At 38.4% G+C, this 21115-nt stretch overlaps 1 protein-coding gene across 2 annotated transcripts; it reads left to right on the forward strand.

The window, feature by feature from the left end:
• The first annotated feature begins 2712 nt into the window (after positions 1-2712).
• On the forward strand, positions 2713-20692 carry LOC122093653 (translation initiation factor eIF-2B subunit delta-like). Of its 2 annotated transcripts, XM_042664017.1 has the most exons (7): positions 2713-3515; positions 7620-7754; positions 9486-9856; positions 16147-16891; positions 16988-17084; positions 17193-17247; positions 20071-20692. In XM_042664017.1, the coding sequence occupies exons 1-7, from the start codon at positions 2984-2986 to the stop codon at positions 20131-20133; spliced, it is 1998 nt and encodes a 665-aa protein (XP_042519951.1). In that variant the 5' UTR covers positions 2713-2983; the 3' UTR covers positions 20134-20692. The 2 variants fall into 2 exon arrangements, with proteins under 2 accessions (XP_042519951.1, XP_042519952.1); XM_042664018.1 differs by lacking the exons at positions 2713-3515; positions 7620-7754 and adding an exon at positions 8795-8925.
• Positions 20693-21115: the final 423 nt, after the last annotated feature.

Consider the following 21115-nt stretch of genomic DNA (forward strand, 5'->3'; position numbering starts at 1 on the left):
AAAAAAAAAAAAAAAAAAAAAAAAAAAAAAAGAATTATCTGTCCAAAATGTTCCCAGAAATAAAATTTATCAAACACCTTCTTACCCGTTTCTGTTTCCAGAAACAAGAATTATCAAACACCCTTCTTACCTGTTTCTGTTTCCAGAAACAGCAATTTCTGTTTCTGTCGTTTCTTGAAACAGAAACAGCAGAAGCGTTATCAAACGGACCCTTAGTCTTCCGCTGATCTGATGAACTTATATTAGTTGTGTGTATGCTGTGGTGGAATACAGTATCTGATGATCCTGACATGTTTGGGTTAACCGGTGTTAACTCGGTCACTGGCCCGGTTCAGTGTGAACGGGGTGTGACATTTCTGGTCCTAGATCTTCTATGGTGGCGACTCTCTTTTATTCATATTGCGTATCATCTTCTTGGCATTTAAGGACTGGGGTACCTATCCGTCATCTTAGGGTCAAATCCTAGCTATGTCCACACTATATTCACGATCCGATATCTTTTCCATTCTCATGTCGGGAAGGGATGAGGTGAGTGAATGTCCACGGTACCTACAGGTACCAAATGAGGATCTAAGATGTGAAAAAATCAAATGAGAGTCCAAGGGATATAACAAGGGTATAATGTGTGAAATGATTGAGCGATGATCCAAGGTGAACATGTAGAGAGAATGAGAGGAGAGAGAAGAGTGTATTGGGGGCTTGTGTTTGGGTATCAAATTACAAAGGTTGTGTTGTTTTTCTTTTCTTGATTTTTAGTGGAAAGTGGTTCCCACTCAGTGAACGTATCTTGCCTCTTGTGTATGTTTTTGTTTTATTTTATTTGTTAGTTATGAGATCTTTAAGAGAGATCTAAATTTCGTTTCAAATTTTGAATCATTCTAATTTAATATATATGGTTTGTTATTGTAGGTCTTAAGTTTTATATTGATGGCATTGTCGAAAGTGGATTTTTAAGTCTACTTTTGAGTTGTTTTGTGCTCTGGTGATGGTATTGTTGAAGGTGGAGTGTCAAGCCAATTTTGTATTGTCCGTCTGGGTATGTCGGGATGTTAAATTTTTTTTTTTTTATTATTACAAATTAGTGGGTTACAAGGGACTAGGGACTAGGGACTAGGGACTAGGGACGAATGTGGATTGGAGTCTCGAACTGAGACCGTCTAGGTGCAACTGCTCTACTTCACTCTATGCCCACCAACTACATTAAGTAGCTGAGCAAGAGTATGTATGGATATTAAATCCTATATATCAAATATTTATTAATTATTGTTTTTTGTTCAGAATTTTTTTTTTTTTTTGTTGTTCTTGATGTTCTTGTGCATACATTTTTATGTGTTGTACATAATTTTGCGGGAAATTATACAATTTTTGCGTGTAGCACACGATTTTGTGTGTTGCTCACATCGAAAACAATGTTATTTCCACCCCAATAATTTCAAATAAAACTGTTTTTTAGTATTTTTACAATAAAATTATAACATAGTGCTACACAATAATAAGTCTTTATTTTTTATCGAGTTTTCCTTAAGACACAGTGAAGAGGAATCCCCTGACTGTGGCTTTCAGATGGGCGGGAAAGAGTATTGTGCAATAGAGGATGGTATTATTGATTTTGTCCAGTATGTGATATTTTAGGTAAAAGAGTCTAAATGGAACAAAACAGAATATTGAGATTGAAACCAACTATTTACAAATTGACCTGCACCATAGAAAAATGATCCAATTTTGATTTTATAGGTTCTCTTTTCTGGTTTGGTTTTAATTTGCACCATAAAACCCTCTAGTCTAAATCAAACAGAAACCAGAAAAACCAAAAAGAAACTAGTGATACCTTTCACTCGAATGCTAGCCTACAGATAAATTGGGTTAATTAATAAAATAATAATTAATTTTATAAACAACAATTGTTTCATCAAACTTTTTTCTTTTGGAGAAGATTGTTTTCATTGTACTTTAAACGTAAAATATGCAAAATGTATTGAGACTTGCTATATAATAAATATATTAAAGCACAAATTGAAAATGATGACTCATTTTGTAAAATGTATTGAGACTAGCTATATAATAAATATTTTGAAGCATGAATTGAAAATGATGCCACATGTTAAAATGTATTAACAAAACCCTACCTCCTAATGGAAGAAATAGTTTGGTTATCATGTGAGAGAAAAAAAAAAAAAAAGGAACATGAAAGGAAAAGGACGGATGAAGATGGATTAGAATTTTTTTTTTAATCACATTAGTGTGGGAGATAGGCTGGGGGAGACCGAGCAAGAATGAAAAAACACGAGAATATATAGGGTTTGAAAACTTGAGGTCGTCTTCAGTACTGTTCAAAATCGACACTACAAACAGTATGTAAATCAGATAACGAAAACTGATTAGAACCAAAAAATCAGACCGAATGAAAAAAGATTCTGATTTTGATTGATTCCTATCCAATTCAATTTTGATTTCAATTTATCAAAATATAAATCGCATCAAATTCAAACCGAATAATTAAAACCGGACTAATTAACACCTTCAATGTTGAGGGAAAGGGACGAAGATCCTCTACAGCGTGCCAGCGTGATGGTGACTGAACCCCGCGACATAGAGGAAATTTGGAAAACTTTCTCCTTATTTTTTTTTTTTTTGTTCTTTTTCACATTTTTGTTTTCCTCGTAAAAGGATAAACTGAATAACATAATACAACAATAGTGTTGATAATCATAGAACAAAATGAACAGAAATTTCGTTTTACATTTATTCTGTTTTGTTCTTTTCCGTTTTTTTTCCTCATAATTTTGCAATATTAGAACTCCAAAGTCTTCAATTCAGTAAGCAATGGTGGCCATTAGGTGAGGGAGATTTTTGATTTCCATTACCAATCTCAGCGGCTGGAGATTCTCATTCTCAGAATCTATTCCAATGCAATCACAAAGGTTCTTCTCGCTTTAGTATCCAAACCCTCAAATCCCAACTCTTCTTTTACCGCCTCTCATCCATGGAACCTCGCAGAACTTCAAGAATGGTCATCGACCCCAAAGTCCGTCATGTCGGCTTCGTAACCTTTAACCCCGCCACCAACACCGGTGGCTCTCCGCCGGTGTCCCAGATCTCGCCGTCCGGCAACTCGCTCTCCCCTGTCATGATCCCCCCACCTCGCCACGCATCAGATAACGTCTCATCTTCTTTGGCTGCTCATAACTCTTCTCGTGCGGTTCCAGTTCATGTTCCCTTGTCTCCCCTTCGTAGGAATTCCGTGGGTGATGATATGCGACATGGAAATTACAACCCTCCTGAGTCTCTTCTAGGTACCTCTCCTTCTCCTTCAAGTAAGTTTGATGGTGGGGATTTCTTTGAAGAGGATGATATGTCTTCCACTAGTTGGATTGTTGGGGGAAACCCCGGAACGCTTGCATCGTCTTTTCCTGGCAGTGGGTTCGACCCTACATCGGCAAAATCGAGTAATCTTCGGACGGCAGCAGCCAATCTGATCACTGCTTCTGTAGTGAAGATCCCTACTGGTGCCTCTGGTATGGAATTACTTTTATTTTGTAGTGTAGATTCTACTTTGTATTATTACCTTTTTGTCTGTGTTAAGGAACCCAAATTGGCCAATTACTTGTACGAACGTAGAAGACCGAGGAATTAGAGGCAGAAGAATCCCAATTGGGCCAACCCTGTAATATAATTTGCTTGGCTTAGCATGAATTATTATGTAGCTCTGCATTTCGTATATTGATTGGCTTGAGGACGCAGCTGATTCTACAGAAGTGAAAGTTATTCATAACAAACCCATTTATTTTCTTAGATTCTACCAACTTTGTACAATGGAGGGTAATAGTAGGGTGGGTTTTAAATTGTCCCTCCTGTAAAACGCAGTTGAGTTACACAATCAAGTGGACAAATCATACATGGAACCTGGATTCTGAATGGTTGAACGAGGGTTCTTGTCTGTAGTGAGCAGCCAGTGAAACAGTAAGAGGAAAGGGTTCCAATATCTGAAGTATGCTAGCTTCCTTACCGTCCATCGGTCTCTTGTGCGTTTACATGGTTTCTCAGTGAAGTCTATGAACTTCTCTTGTGATGAAGATAATGCAGTACCAACCCTGAGCTAGTGAGATCCAGTTGGAGATCAGATTGCAGTAGTATCATAGGGAAAAAAAACAGACAAACCAGACTAGGAGAGCAAAGGTAAGTCAGATGAGCAGCTAGCCTTGGTCGGCCTGATTTGCAGGGAGAATAATCAATAAAGATTTATCAAGATTCAAGGGTCAGATATGCATATATTGAAGAATTTTTCTCTAGTGTGGACACCTAAACACTCAGAATTTCTGGGAAATTGATAGTAGGGAATTGAAGGAATGAAATGATGTCATTGATTAACAGTGAACAGAACAAAAAAGAGAGATTGAAATCAGGTTCAGAAAGATTGATTTTTTGAGAAGTTCAGTTGAAATACAATTCTGAAAATTGATGGAAATTTCAGGCTTCTGAAACCAGAACAAAACTAGAAGATAACAAGAATCAAAAGAGTAAATTAAAGGTTGTAACAGAACAGAATTTTAACGCAGAAAGCAAAACAGAAATAAGAAAAGTGAGGAAAATAGCATGTGCAGGGCATGGAAAAAATGTAGAAACTGACCTGAAAATCAATGGAAGAAAAAAAAAAAAAAGAAAAATTAAGAATGGGAAAGATATGATCAGGAATCCACGGGATCTATAGCTTGGAATCCCACCATGGTTCACTACTGAATCTCACAGAAGTAAAACATTCTTGAATTCCTCAAGAGCAAACACACCTGAATTCCACAGATGCAAGCCTGAATCCATAGACCAAAACAAAGCAAAAGCCTTTCATTGATTCATCAAAATTCGTTGGTAGGGCATAGCCCTTTCATATGTTCAAAAAAATGTCAAATAAGATACTCAGACTAGGCCTAAAACTCCACCAGCCAGTAGTTTACTATGAATGTAGTCTAACTGACTAAAATTCTGCATTATATAAGAAAGAAACAACTTAAACAAGGCTGAACTCATAGAGACCTATTCTACCCTAGCTAAGGCACTTTAATGACAAATAAAAATAAAGAATAGGACTCTTACTTGACTAACTAATAAAGTAATCCTTTTTTCCTATCTCTTGCCCATATTTTAGGAGTGATTTGATTCCGATTGAATGTGCTAAAAGAGTTAGGGGTAGGCCTAAAATGACCATAGGAGTAGTGAGGAATGACATACATATTCTTGGTCTTGCCTCAAGTATGACCTTAGATAGAGGCAATTGGAGGGCAAGGATCCATGCAGCCAACCCCATTTAGCTGAGATTTTTCTGACTTGCTCAGTTGGGCCTCTTTCTTTTTTACTTTCGTTTCTCCTATTTTGTTCTGACCTCAGGTTTTCGTATTTTGTTTTGCATAGATCCATGTAACCAACCCCATTAAGTTGGGACAAGACTGAGTTTTTTGTTGTTCTTGTTGTTGTATACCTAAAAATAATAAAAAAAAACCATTAGACCAAAGGCCCAATCCAAGGCTTATATCCAATAAAATAAGCCCACTTTTGTGTTTTTTCTGCATCTTAAGGTTACTTGTATTGTGTATTGTCTGTCTCAAGTGTTGTCATTGTTTGAAACAATATCATATGGAGGTTGATGCTTTTTTGGACATGAGTCGAAAAAGGAGGTTGCATCAGGAAGTTGAAGGGATTCAGCAGCAGTGGGGTTGACATTTTAAGCCCTGGGTTTGATGTCAAAGCATCAGATTCGACACGTCTTTGATGTTGAGTGGAGAACATGGAATGACGACTGATTTACCTGATGTACTCAACTTTTGTAACATTAAATGTTCGATACTTTCAAAGGTGTGTTTAATAGTGTGTCGACGTTGAAGGAGCTAGGAGAATGGAGATGTGAGTATTTGAGTGTCTCGCCAGTTAAAAAGGTTTTGTTTGACATTTGGCTAGGACAGTCAAATTCGAAGCGATGTCGAGGGAACCATTTCGATGTTGCCTCGAGGTATTTCAATGTTGAATCCGAGGGTATGCGACTCTTTTCATCTCAATTTGTGGTTTTCCTATATAAATAGCATTTGTTCCATTCATGGAAAAAATAAAAAAAGAAGAGAGAATATCCCTAAGGAGAAGATCCACTGAAGATTACATTCAGTCCATACATTGGTTTTGGATCTCTTGGAAATTTTCTTCAAGCCTAATCTAGGGTTTGTGATAGAGAGAAGAGAAAGAACAATGGAGAACAAGGATTTGTGAAAAAGAAAGACACCTTAACCTTCTTGTGCCCTGCTTGAAGAGTTTGTGAAACTATTCGGGACGTGGTTAAAGATTGTGTGGTTCTCCAAAGTTGCAGGAGTTGAGATATCGTCGAAGGGTTGGAAGATTTCTTGTCGATTGACTGTTTGGTTTCATTCATGTATTCAAATCTATTTTGGGTGGACTAGGTGCTTTTTTAAAAGTCTATTACATTATTGTGCTTGTGTTGGGGCATTCTCTATAATCCCATTTTTGTTGAACATTGCAAGGACTTTCAGGTGGGTGCTTGATATTTTGGGGTAGTTGATGCATTGCAGTTGGAGCTGCATTAATTATGGGTGGATGCTCTTTGCTAGTTGTAGCTATCAGAATTGTATTTTGCATTATAATGAGGTCAAACTTGGGTTGTAGCCCAGCTGCTCAGTGACCATTTGCACCATGGATGTAGGCACACTGCGGAACTATGTAACATCTATCTTGCAGGTGTTTCTTTTTCATGCATGTGAATGATTTGTTGAGGTGAATACTTATATGCTTGACTGTGCCACTGGATGAACTGGTCATTTGGCATGGTAAACCTGTGATTGCGAGTTATGGCAATCTATTTGAGGAAGATTTGGTGTGTGTGATAAAAAGGGCATTTGAGAGCAGTCAGGCAGCAGAGCAGTGTGTTTGGTTGGTATTTGCCTGTGCAGAAATAACAGTCATAGTAAACTGGTAGGAAGGAGTTTTAAAGCCCACTGATTCACCCCTCTCTCTGTGGGCCATTGTCCTGAACAACTTAATGTACATAGAGAGTTTTTGTTCTGTAAAATAGAAGAGAGAAATAGAGAGAGAGAGAGAGAGGGTCCTCCGATTTATGCAAGGGAGTCCCAATTGTGTGTTTGGGGCTGCCCACTTCTATTCTTTATATAGAGCTCAAACCAGCTATTATAAGTCCTACTAGGAGTTGGAATCCGAAGCATAATAGAAAACTAACACAGACTTACTAGCTTCTAACTTAGACACCAATCCTAGTTGAACTAGGACAATCCTAGTTAGAGTAGGAAAACACCAAGGGAGGAGCCTGCTTTGTGATTTTTACATCAGGCATTGAGTTGGAAATCAAGTAAATTTGTCTGATACAGTCCATGTCCTTATTTCCTGGAGTAATAATAGGTGCTTAGAGGCAGAAACTTTGAACCTTCGCCCATATCAAAATGTAGCCTTATGGTTTTCCCCCCCCCCCCTTTTGTTTTGAGCTTTCCTGCTAAACGCAGTACTCTAATTCATTAAATGATTTCCTACCATGAAGTTTAGGTTTGGAATTTCTTCCTTCATGTTAGGTATGGTTAACATTTGTTTGAATAAGAAGGAAAAATCTATTGCAGAGAAAGATGGAGAGTCAGTGGTGGAACTGCAAAATGAATGGGTGGAAAGTTCAAAACCTTTGAAAGAGAAAACTTCAAAAGCTGAAAGGCGTGCTCTTCAAGAGGCTCAACGAGCTGCCAAAGCTGCTGCAAAAGGTGCACATCTTGTTCTTTGCCATTTTTCTTCTCCTTTCTCTCTTTTCCCTTTAGAAGATTACTGCTTTTATTATGTGACTATATTGTTTAACATTGAGTATCCAATTATTCGTTTTGTAGTTTTACTTCAGGTATCCCATTTTTATTGTTCTATATGGAAAATTTCTTTTCCATGGAGGTTTGCTGAAAATTTGTTTAGAGCTGCATAGACATTTTGAAAGGCATTTGCAGTGGTCTATTTTCTTTTATGTTTGTGGCCCGACTTCTTTATATATTAATTTTTAATGTTTTTTATGGGAGGTACCATTTTATGCTTTGATGTATGGGGGAAGAGAGAGTTACCTGAAAAGGGAATGTTTATACTGAAAGACCAGTCCTTATTAAAATGAATGGCTCCTTGAGATTTGCATTTCAAACTTGACTGCCTCATATTTGGGGTTTAAGTTGGACTGGGTAGGTAGATCAGGGTGGATCCAATTCCAGTCTGTATACTCTGGAAGTAAACCTTGACGATGTCTGAATTCGACATAAGTTGTTGTAACTTAGCAGCCCGAAGTTCTTGCTCAGGCTGAGCCATGCAAGCCACAAAATTGGTAGGTTGGAACCCAGTTTTGTCCAGGGAAATTTGTGTTCCGAAAATTGATGTATATATACATTTATACAGTATGCATGTGAGTAATTCATCCAAAAAACGTATGTATTTAAGTATGGAACAGTGTAAGATCATAGGCTAAGAGTGGGTATCCCAGACTCCTATCAGGCCCAAAATTGAGTTTAGCCATGGCTCTGCTTTGACTTAATCTTCCTTGCACAAGTTGCAACACTAGCCTCAATGCATGAGCCTGTGCATCATGAATTCCTGAAAGATAGATCTTGTACGTGCTCATGTGGTGCCATTTTTAAGCATGGCTATGTTCCCTTATGCTGGCATTATAAAAAATTATTAGCTTCTTTCTTATGAAGATCTTTCTATATGCATCATAATTATTAATTTCTTTGTGTAATTCTATGAAGGGTTGCTGTTATGATGCTGTTGAATTTCAAGCTTGCTGTTATTTGGTTTTCTTCCATGAAGAGGCTGATGTGGCTTATTCCAGCCAAAGCATGGGGTGGCCTCTGGACTAGCCACATGTAGAGTGCCCTTCTCATTGCCAGCTCCATGTTCCATCTTGTACTGCACTTTTCTCTACTAATAGGATTTGAATATTCTTAATTATAAATCATGTTTCAAAAAGTGACACCTGTTGTCATTAGAAAGACCATGTAACATAATATTCCAAATGGTTAATCATAATTAAAATAAGATGACAGGAAAAAAGGAAGTTCCTTATTTCATTCTCATTTGGTTCTTGATATTTGCCTGTAATGGCTTGTGTTGGTATGACTTTAAAATATATGAAAACATTTACTTACATCTTCTCATACAACAACTCAGCCTTATCCCAACTAAATGGGATTACTTATATCTTCTCATATCTTCTCATTTATTTCAAATGCCTTGAAGGTTTGATGGAATTCCTGTCCTTGCGGATCTATCTTTTCTCCATCTAGCCTCTATAATATTTTAATATTAGATGTCTTTTAAAGTTTTGCAATATCTTACACTCTTTATCTTCTTGGTTTTTGTCGTCAGTGCCATTCATTATTTGTTCAGCTTTGTCAGGTTTTGTATATTCTGGCATACTTCCACTAATCGGCTGACCATTGTATACTTTTCTTTAATTGGCATAGCTGATGGAAGTAAGACTCATACTGCTTCTGGAGGGCCACCTCCAATGAATACAAAACAAACTAAAGCTGTGAAGACTTCACAACAGAAAGATGTTTCTACTGGAGCCACTTCTATTGCAGCTTCGGAGAAGAAAGGGGGTGATCGCCCACCAGAAAAAGATAGGAAGAAAGATGTTCCTCCTCCACGCATGCAATTCGATGACAAGCAACGAGTTGAAAAGGCTAAAAGGCGTGCAGTGGTCAAACAAACTGAAGCTAGAAACAAAGTTGATTTGTTTAGGCATTTGCCTCAGTATGAACATGGAACTCAACTTCCTGATCTTGAGTCAAAGTTTTTCCTACTTGATCCAATGCATCCTGCTATTTACAAGGTACTAGGTTTAGCATCTTGGTGGAAATGTCAACTTTGATCTTTTTAATCATGTGTATTTAACTGTATATTGGTAACCTTAGACATGGCTGACAGACTTTCACAATGGCTTTCCTTTTCTTTTTTTTCTTCTTTTTTTTCTTTTTCATTTTTTAATAACTTTTCCTGTTAGTCCTCCAAAAGGATTCTGTGTTCTACAACAACCACAGCTCAACATTATCCCAACGAAATGGTGTTGGCTACATGGATCCTTAAACTCCAATCAGCTCTATTTGATGTCATACTCAATACAAGGTCTAAGATATGCATGTCTTTCGTCACCACTCTCCTGGAGTGATTTTAGGTTTGTCTTGACTCTTTTAGCTCCTTCAATGTGAATCAAATCGCTCCTCTATACTAGAGCATCCAAAGGCCTCTGTTGGACATGGTCTTGCCACCTCAAATGAATTTCTTGTAGCTACTCCCTAATTATCTCTAATATGATCATTCCTTTATCCTTCCTAGTTTTTCCATTCATCCATCTCAACATCCTCTTCTCATCTGCATTGAATTTATCTATATGATGCTTCTTGATAGTCCAACATTCCGCACCATACATAATAACCGGTCGTATGACTATCCTATAAAAAATTCCTTTAAGTTTTAAAGGAATTCCTCAATCATTCAACACTCTAGATGCACCCCTCCATATTATCCATCCTATTTTAATTCTCTGTGAAACATCATCATCTATATCACTTTTTTTTATTTATAAGTGATCACAAATACCTAAAAATCATTTTGTGGAATCTCCTTCTCATCAATGTTTACCACCTCATTATCAGTCCTAGTGTAACTAAAGTTACACACCATTTACTCCGTCTTCATTCTACTTATCTTAAAACCTTTTGATTCCAAGACTGATCTCCGTAGCTCTCTAACTTGGCGTTAATCCTTGCTTGTCTCATAAAAAAAAAGAAAACAATATCATGAGCAAAAAACATACACCAGGAAACCTAATCTTGAATGTCTCTAGTTAAATCTCCATGATAAGCGCAAACAAATAATGGCTTAAATCTGATCCTTGATGTCACCCAATTGAAATTGGGAATTCACTAACTAACCCCCATAGTGTAAAAACGTAACCCTAAAACGATGCAAAAGATAATGGAAAAATAAGAACAAGCAATGCACACAGATTTACGAGTTTCGGAAAGATTGCCTACGTCCCCGGTGAGATGAGATCCTGCTTCACTATCAATGGAGAATAGGGTTACAGCGCTCGGCCCTCACACCTCTCAGTATTGCTTGCATTACAGAGAAAGAAATTCTCGCTACAAATATATGGCGAAAAACCCTAATCCGGAAAGTACACAGTTGCCCTCAAATAAAAAATTCGAGCAGGGGGCTGCACCCCCCTACACCTCCTGCTATGCAGGGGGCCTCCTGCCCCCTTACAACTCCACGGCCCGCTAATAGGCTAACGAGACCCCCATCCTGCCTGTCAAGGCGCTGGACCAATACTCTTTGGGTTAAACTGTGACGGAATACATGACATCATACACCAACAATCTCCACCTTGGCTTGAATTCTATCGAACCTCCTGTAAAGATAACCTGTAGACGTCTTCATCCCCGTATCTCATCAGAGGTACAAACCCACACCTATTTGTTGCGTCTCTCATCTTCAACAATGAGTAATATTAATCGAGTCCAAACAGGATTCGAATTTCTCTGTAGTAACTGGCTTGGTAAACATTCTACAGGATTGAGATCTGTATGAATTTTTCTCAAGTGAATACTGCCTTCGGACATAAGCTCCATGATCTTGTGAAATCTCACATCGATATGTTTTGTCCTTGCATGAAACACCTGATTCTTTGCAAGATGTATGGCACTCTGACTGTCACAATGTAACACTGTACCTCCTTGCTCCAACCCTAACTCACGAATCAGTCAAGCCAACCAGACTCCTTCCTTGGCAACCTCAACTGCCGCCATGTACTCTGCCTCTGTAGTGGACAATGCAACTGTAGACTGAAGCATCGCCCTCTATGATATAGGTCCACCAGCCAATGTAAATACATACCTTGTAGTAGACCTCCTCTTGTCTAAATCACCAGCATAGTCAGAATCAACATAACCCGCCAATTCTGTGGAACTTCTCTTGCAACTAAACATAACACCTATATCTTTAGTCTTGCTCCAATATCTGAAGTTCCACTAAATTGCATTCCAATGCTCCTTCCCTGGATTACTCATGTATTTGCTAACAACACTGACTGCATGAGACAAATCCGGCCTGCTATAAACCATAGCATACATGAGACTCCCAACTGCGCTAGCATAGGGGACTTGAGACATATGCTCCACCTTCTCATGTGTTGTAGGGCATTTCATTTCAGATAACTTGAAGTGGTTGGCTAACGGAGTGCTAACCGGCTTGGCCTTTTCCATATTGAAATACTCTAGCACCTTTTCAATATACCTCTTCTGAGTTATCCAAATTTTACCTGCATTTTTATCTGTAAGGATTTCCATGCCAAGGATCTTCTTAGCAGCACCAAGATCTTTCATATCAAATTTAGCACTTAACAAAGACTTCAAAGAGACTATATCATGTTTGTTCTTTGCAGCAATGAGCATGTCATCAACAAAATAATAGAATTATCACTTAACATTTTATAATAAACACAACTATCATACTCCCTTCTTGTGTAGTCAATCTTTATCATGTGGGAATCAAAACGCTTGTACCACTGCCTGGGAGATTCCTTAAGACCATAAAGCGACCTTTTAAGCAGACAAACATGATCTTCCTTTCCCTGCACCTTGAAACCTTCAGGCTGCTCTATGTAAATCTGTTCCTTCAAGTCACCATGAAGAAATGCAGTCTCACATCAAGTTGTTTAAGTTTTAAATCATACATGGCCACCAAAGCAAGTAGTTCCCTGATTGAAGTGTGTTTCACCACTGAGAGAATATTTCATTGTAGTCTATCTCCTCCTTCTGAGCATAGCCCTTAGCTACAAGTCTGGCCTTATACCTTTCACGCTCCTTCTCAGATGTTGCCTCTTTCTTACGAAAGACCCATTTACACCCAATGATTTTTTTTTCCTTTTTTATCCACAATCTCCCAAGTCTTTTTCTTCTATGAGACTTTATTTCTTCTATCATAGCTGTCATCCATTTATTATGTTGTGCATCACTCAAAGCATTATGGTAGGAAGATGGATCACCTGTACTTACAGTGGGGGCATAGGCAACCATATCCTCAAACCCGTATCTCACAGGTGCTTTGTGAGTACGCTTCCCTTTACCCTTTACCACAGTATAGGGAACTTCTACTACTTCCTATTGTCCTGGTAAGTCACTTAATGATTCATTCTCTCTTGTTGTTTCTGACTCACCTAATTCCACCTGCACAGTAGAACCTTCTTTATTTTCATCAACTGCTTGTGAATTGCAATTTGACTTCACCATATGGGACTGATCAAAGACAATGTCCCTGCTAACCACAACTTTCTGTGAACCTGGATCCCACAACTTGAATCCCTTTACGCCTTTCTTACAACTTGGAACGCTGTTCACTCTCAACATGTGCATAAGCTGGACAACCAATATTTTTAGAATAAAATAATCTACTGGTTTTCCTGTCCATACCTCTTCGGGAATTTTACAATCAATCGCCTTTGATGGAGACCTGTTGATGAGGAAACATGCCATATTCATTGTTCTGCCCAAAATCTCTTGCTTAACCCTGCATTCAGCCTCACACTCCGAGCTCTTTCTAGAAGTGTTCTATTCATCCTTTCAGCTACACCATTTTTCTGTGGTTTCTGTAGAACCGTGAAGTGACGAGTAATCCCTTCAGCTTTGCACAATTCTAGAAACGGCTTGTACGCGCACTCCTCTCCATTATCTGTTCTCAAGTACTTAATTTTCTTTCCAGTCTTCCTTTCTATCTCAGCCTTCCATTTCGTTAACTTAATGAACATCTCACTTTTATGCTTCATGAAGTAGATCCAGACTTTCCTTGATCAACAAAGGTCACGAAGTATTCTGCCCCACCTTTAGATTTTATTATTGAAAGACCCCATACATTGCTGTGTACATAATCAAGCACCCCTTTACTGTTATGTTTTGCAGTTTTGAAACTAACCATGCATTGTTTCCTGAACACACAATACTTGCAGAAGTTTAGTTTACAAGTTTTCACTCCCTTTAACAGTTTTCTTTTATGAAACTCCATCAATCCTCTTTCTCTCATATACCCTAACCACATATGCCATAGATAGGTATCATTTGTATCAGATCTTGCATCTGTAGTCATAGATGCTCCACCTATAAATGTGCTCCCTATGAGTCTGTATAGGTTTCCAGTTAGCTGCCTTTTCATGACAACCATGACACCCTTAATAACTTTGAGAACTCCTCATTCTGCTACTTGCAGCCATTTGAGTCAAGTACCCCCAAAGATACTAAGTTTTTCCTTAATTCTGGTACATGTCTCACATCTGCTAAAGTTCTTACTATCCCATCAAACGTCTTGATTTTGATAGTGCCTATCCCAATGGTCTTGCATACAACATCATTCCCCATTAGGACAGACCCACCATTATATGGTTGATATGTATCAAACCAAACCTTATGTGGACACATGTGATATGAACATCCAGAATCTAAAATCCAAGAATCAAAAGGTTGATTCTTACCTGATGATGTAGAGAGTACATCTCTATCATCTCCATCTGAACTGTCAACCACGTCAACTTCCTCAAATGCCTTATCTACACCTTTTTTCTTCAAGTCTGCCTTCCTCTTTAAGTACTCTCTCTTCAGATGACCTTTCTTCTTACAATAGTAATAAGAGACCTTTGTCTTTGCCCTTTTTGATTTCGATCGACTATTCCTATATCCCTTCTGATTTGATCTCCCTCTTTCCTGCTCCTTGTCACCCCAAAAAGACCTCCTTGAGATTTCATACTACTAGCCTTCTTCCTTGTATCATTGGACATGAGGGCAGCCGTGACTTCATCCATCTCAAGGGTCTGTTTCCCGTACAAGGGATTCGTTACCAGGTGATCATATGATTCTCGGAGCGACGACAACAACAATAATGCCTTGTCTTCATCTTCAATCTTAACCTCTAGGTATGCAAGTTTACTTACGATCTGATTGAATATGTTAAGATGCTCTAATAGATCCGTACCTTCCTCCATCTATAGAGAATATAATTGCTTCTTCACAAACAACTTGTTCGTTAAGGACTTCGTTATATAGATGCTTTCAAGTTTCGCCCATAACTGTGATGCAGATTTGATACCCACAACATATTATAGGGCATCATCAGAAAGATTCAATCGAATAGCACTTACCGCATTTTCCTCCATCTCTTCCCACTCTTCGTCAGTAATTTTTGCAGGTTTATTCGACTTCCCCAACAACGTTTTCGCCAAACCCTGTTGTATCAGAAGATCCTTCATCCTTTGATGCCAGAGGGTGAAATTGTTCTTCCCATTGAACCGCTCGATATCATACTTGACATTCGATCCCTTCCTTACCATCGTGATAGTAAACCCTAGAAAACAGAAACCCAGAGTTCTGATACCAATTTGTAGAAACGCAACCCTAAAACGATGCAGAAGATAATGGAAAAACAAGAACAAGCAATGCACACAGACTTACGAGATTCGGCAAGATTGCCTACGTCCCCGGTGAGATGAGATCCTGCTTCACTATCAATGGAGAATAGGGTTACAACGCTTGGGCCTCACACCTCTTAGTATTGCTTGCATTACAGAGAAAGAAACCCTCGCTACAAATATATAGCGAAAACCCTAATCCGGAGAGTACACAATTGCCTGTCGAGGCGCTGCACCAGTATTACCTGGGTTAAACTATGACGGAATACAAGACATCATACACCAACACATAATTCTTAAACTAGTCACACCATTATATCTACATGTTTACTTGAAACATTTCTCTTCTCTAGCACATGCCAGATTAACTCTCTAGGGACTTTGGCATAAGTTTTTTCTAGGTAAATAATGACCGTATGGTAAAAAATTGGAGGATTATCATCTGTTAGGTTTCCAAATTCAGATATTGTGTGGATTTTTTGTGTTAGTTTTTGTTGGTAGGTTGCTTTCAGTTCTAGCCTTTTTTTTTCCATTGTACCACTATGTATTTCTATGCACTAATATTACCACTATTTTGTTTTAATAGATAAAATTATGTTAATTATAAAGAAAAATTCTTATTTTACAATTTTATCTTTTCTAATATTTAGTTTATAAATCATTATCAGGTTGGATTACAGTATTTGGCTGGAGATATATCTGGTGGTAATTCTCGTTGTATTGCAATGCTCCAAGCTTTCAAAGAAACCATTCAAGACTACTCCACACCTCCAGAAAAAAGTCTTAATAGAGATCTGACTGCAAAAATCGGTAGTTATGTTTCTTTTTTTATAGAATGCAGGCCGCTTTCAATCAGCATGGGAAATGCGATTAGAGTTTTGAAGAATCGAATAAGCAAATTACCTGTAACACTTTGTGAGGCAGAAGCAAAAGCAGCTCTTTGCGCAGATATTGATCGTTTTATAAATGAGAAGATAGTGCTTGCAGACAAGGTGATAGTCAGGCATGCTGTGACAAAGATTAGAGATGGAGATGTACTTCTCACATATGGTTCATCCTGTGTTGTTGAAATGATGCTATTGTATGCCCATGAGCTGGGGAAACAGTTCCGTGTTGTGGTAGTAGACTCTCGCCCAATGCTTGAAGGACAAGCATTAATTCGTAGATTGGTGGTGAAGGGCATCAGCTGTACATATACACATATAAATGCTGTTTCTTGTATCATGCATGAAGTCACAAGAGTTTTTCTTGGGGCTGCCTCAGTTTTGTCTAATGGAACAGTTTACTCAAGGGTTGGAACTGCGTGTGTAGCCATGGTAGCTCATGCATTCCATATTCCAGTTTTAGTGTGCTGTGAAGCATATAAATTCCATGAAAGGGTGCAGCTTGACTCAATATGCTTTAATGAACTAGGTATGTCTCGTCTCTGGAACAGTTTGTGATATGTTAATTTTAGTTCGCATCATGTTCTTTCAACACTTAGTCGTGTGCAACCATTATTTATTGCAGGTGATCCAGATGTCATTGCAAAAGTTCCTGGAAGAAAGGATGTGAACCATTTGGATAGTTGCACTAATAATGAGAATTTACAACTTCTGAATCTTATGTAAGTTCTTGGAGACCAAATACTAGAACTCTGACAAAACTCTGACAAACTTAATTTTTCTACTCAGCTGATTTTCATAGCTCTTACCGTGGCTTGACACTGTTACAGGTATGATGTGACGCCTTCAGATTATGTCTCAATGATTATCACTGATTATGGCATGGTATGTTGTATTTATTGTAATCTTACTGGTTTTCAGCCCATCTTTATCTGGAAGTATATTGCAAAAAATGTGCTTCTAGGCCTTCATAAGCACAAGGTTCAAAGCTTGGTCTTGAAATTTTAAAATAATTTATTAGAATCTAAGAAGATGGTGGACCTTGGTGCAACGGTAAGGTTGCTCCATTGCGACCTAGTGGTCATGGGTTTGAGTCAGGAAACAGCCTTTCCGCAAAGCGAAGCGGGGTTAAGGCTGTGTACATTGTGCTCTCCAGACCCCGCAGTGATGGGAGCCTCGTGCATGGTACCCTTATTATAATCTAAAGTTTTCAATGACCTTAGCTAAGTGTACATTGAAGTGTGAGCCCAATTACAAAGAGCATACAAAGGGTATATCCATTTTTTATTTGGATTTTGGGTGTTACTCTTCAATTTAGAGCTGGTTGCATTTCCTCTACTTCATAATTATTTAGGCGGAAAGGCGACCAAGGCGTTTGAGGGTCTTCTAAAGCCCTTTGGGGATAGGGCGGGCATAAGGTGTCGCCTTATTGAATAAAGCGTTCTAGTATTTTATTTATTTATTTATTTATTTTTTTGTTTTTATGTAACCATTTTATTTGGCACAAATGGCATATTAAAAATTATATAATTCTATTTATATGCTAAATAAGATTAAAGATTCATACTATTATGGTAGCAATCTCAATCAACATACGCTAACATATCATTATAGCAATAGCAATCTCAATAAATATATAGAAGAATCCATATATTTTTGACATATCATGCAATAGGAAGAAAGAACTAAGAATATAGAAGAATCAACGTGGAAGCAAAAGTGCAAAGCAGAGTGAGCATTAGTTCCTCATCAACTAGAAGAGCCATGGGATTTGGCTTGTCAAAGAGCCTGCCTTTGATCAACAGATGCACAATAGAATTGCAACTTATATCAACAGATGCACAATTTGTTTTGAATCATAGACTTGCATCAGCAGCGGCAGTGGCAGTAGCAGCCAAAGCCACTAGCCACCACTACTGCCACCGGCAAAGAAGAAGGCAGAGGAGGAGATAAAAAATGGAAGGAGAAAAAAAAAAAAAAAAAGACAGACACGGAACAGAGAAGAGAAGAAGAATGAGAAGAATTTAAAATAAAATAAAAATAAATAAATATATAAATTGCAGGCAAAAGGAGGGTTTCATGGAGGAGATGGGGGAGAGAGAGGGCTTCAAGGATGAGTGCCAGGTTGCCATCACATGGAGTCAGTGAGCCACCCAAGCATTGGAAGAAGTATTGGAAGGAGAAAAAAAAGAACCAGAAGAGAGAGAAGAAGAGGAGGGGGCTGGAACAAGAAGAAAAAAAGAAAAAACAAATAGAGAAGAGGAGGCTGGAAGAAAAAGAAAAATAGAAGCCAGAAACATAAAAGAAGAAGAAGAATAGAAGGAAGAAAGATACCTGAAGAACCTATCTGTTCGCAACATCTAAGTCGGTGTCGGCATCAAGCTCCATCAAGTTCCTCTTCGAGCTCTTCTTCAAGTTCTTCTTCTTCAAACAGAGGAGAAGGAAGAATAAGATGATTAGCAGCCAAAAAAAAAAAAAAAAAAAAGGGAAGGTAAGAGAGAAGAAGAGGAAGACGTTTACACTATTTTACTTACCTTGCCGGAGCTGGAGTAGCCGGTGGAAGAATTGCTGGAGCCATGGTTTCCGAAAAAATGTTGTTGGAGCCAGAATCGATAGAGATAATCACCGCTGCCAAGGGTTTCATTTTCACCCCTAGGCCAAGGGGTTGCTTTCGATTTTTATTTCCTTTTATGTGATTCGGTGTGACGCAATGTACAAGACTGTTGCACACAAGCCACTAGAAAACATAGAAAAAAAAAAAAAATTTAAATAATGCATTACCAATAAGGCAACTCATGCCTTTACCCCATAAATGCATTAGCGCATAGGCGCTGCTAAGGCTACGCCTTAATAACTATGCTCAACTTCATGTTCAATTGAATACGTTAGGTAAGGGAATTGGTTAAGACGATCAGGTCACACTGGAGTTTCAACCTTGCTCTGCCCCGCCCCGCCCCTTTTATTTACCCCCATTTGATCAGGGGTTAATTTTGTTTGCAAAAATTTTGGGCATTGCCTCATTTCCTGGAACTACTGCAATTACCTAGTCTGCAGGGTGGGCAAGTATGATTTTTGGGTGCTATTTTGCCGATGGAAGTGGTAGGGAATTACCTGCTGCCCTCTTAGAATTTGTTACTAGCTTTCCAGGTGCATGTTAAAAGGGTCATCCCCAAGGCGACACTATGTTGCATAATGGACAGGTTAATTTTGGTCACAATGTGGACAGCCAATGACACTTGTGGAAAAATTTTCGACACATGCTGGGCTGTATGATTTTAGCTTCAAACGTGGTCCCCCTGTTTCTACCAAAAACAAAAAACATGGTCCCCCTGTACCTGTATTAACAGCTAGAATTGCCACATCAGCACTCACTGATTCAGTGGCTGAACATAGATGGGGGAAAACTACTATATGGTGAGTTATATGGTTAATTTTCCACGAAACATGATAGATGGATAATCCAAGGTTGTTCCATCTATCTAATGATCAGGTCAAATAGCTAATTCTCAACATTGCTGTATAGGGGTTGTGTAAATATTCATTTTTATTGGAGAGATTGGTAGGGGAGGGTTAACTACCTGTGTGGGAAGCTTGACCACTAATCCTTATGCGTGCAAGATCTTGCATGTTCATTGGTAAGAAAGAAATATTTCTTATATTTTCTTCGTCTTTGCTGAATTTTTATTGTTGTTTTTGATCCACTCTCAGGTCCCAACCACAAGTGTCTCTGCAATTGTGCGAGAATACCGAAGAGAATGCTTATGGATATAGAGAGGCCCCACATGGTCTGAAGCTGGCATAATAAGACATTAGAAATCTGTGTCATTTAGGTCTCTTCTTTCCATTTTGGAATGATTGATTTATGCCTTGCGAAATTTTCTGGTGATTTTTGTGGCCAAATGTGAGTTATTACTAAAAGCATTGCATAAATATGTGCGGAGGTGGTTTGGAATCAAGCTTCCCAATCCTCAGTTCAGAGTGGAACCAACCAACTATTGGCACATTGACATGCTTACAAGATTGCAGGTCCGTAGAAGATGACTGTGGCAAGCCATCCTTTAACGTACCTTTAAAAGGGGACCAATTAGCTGGATTGTTCATTTAATCTGAGGTTCATATTCACTGTTGACAATGTCTATGGCCTTTGGGAGTTGTAAATATAGATAGAAGCATCCGTTTAGCTTGAAATGTTGAGTTCTGATATTGTTCTTGACGATGAACCATTCATGCATTACTGTTTCTCCCATTATTTGTGAAAACAAAATGCCAGACCAGAACCAGGTTCAACAAAAACATGTTATCATTATTGCAAAGCAATTGGTTTTCCTTATGGTTTTTTCTGTTTGTATTTTCTAGATCTTTGCCAGCTTTGTGGTTCCATATCTAGACTTTATGACATTGGATGTTAGCTCGAACATTGAACAGTAGATAGTAGCATAGCACTGAAGGCATAAATCTGATCTTTATCATTGTTGATTATGGAAAGTACAGGGATTGTAATCAGGAATATATTTTGTGTTAAATGGCAATGTAGGTGTATGAAACATCCTCCTAATGCAGGGACATGCAACAAGCGAGTGACAGTGACAACTGGGCGGCGAATTGACGATCACTTGGTTCAATCTAGGCCTCTTCGACGACCCAATTCATCATCATATCAAGAACTGGTTCGATCCATGAGGATGGGAGACACCTAGCAAGAACAATCATCAAAAGAAGCATTACATCAAAAGAAGCATTACATTGGACTACA

Source organism: Macadamia integrifolia, chromosome 11 (assembly GCF_013358625.1).
Source record: "Macadamia integrifolia cultivar HAES 741 chromosome 11, SCU_Mint_v3, whole genome shotgun sequence".
In the NCBI taxonomy this organism is placed as follows: Eukaryota; Viridiplantae; Streptophyta; class Magnoliopsida; order Proteales; family Proteaceae; genus Macadamia; species Macadamia integrifolia.

What these genes read in the sequence shown, in the direction of transcription:
- LOC122093653 (XM_042664017.1), top strand. Translation starts at nt 2,984, where the DNA reads ATGGAACCTCGCAGAACTTCAAGAATGGTCATCGACCCCAAAGTCCGT. An exon ending in TGCCAAAGCTGCTGCAAAAG is followed by an intron (nt 7,755 to 9,485) that starts GTGCACATCTTG and finishes TAATTGGCATAG; the next exon opens with CTGATGGAAGTAAGACTCAT. An exon ending in AATATGCTTTAATGAACTAG is followed by an intron (nt 16,892 to 16,987) that starts GTATGTCTCGTC and finishes TATTTATTGCAG; the next exon opens with GTGATCCAGATGTCATTGCA.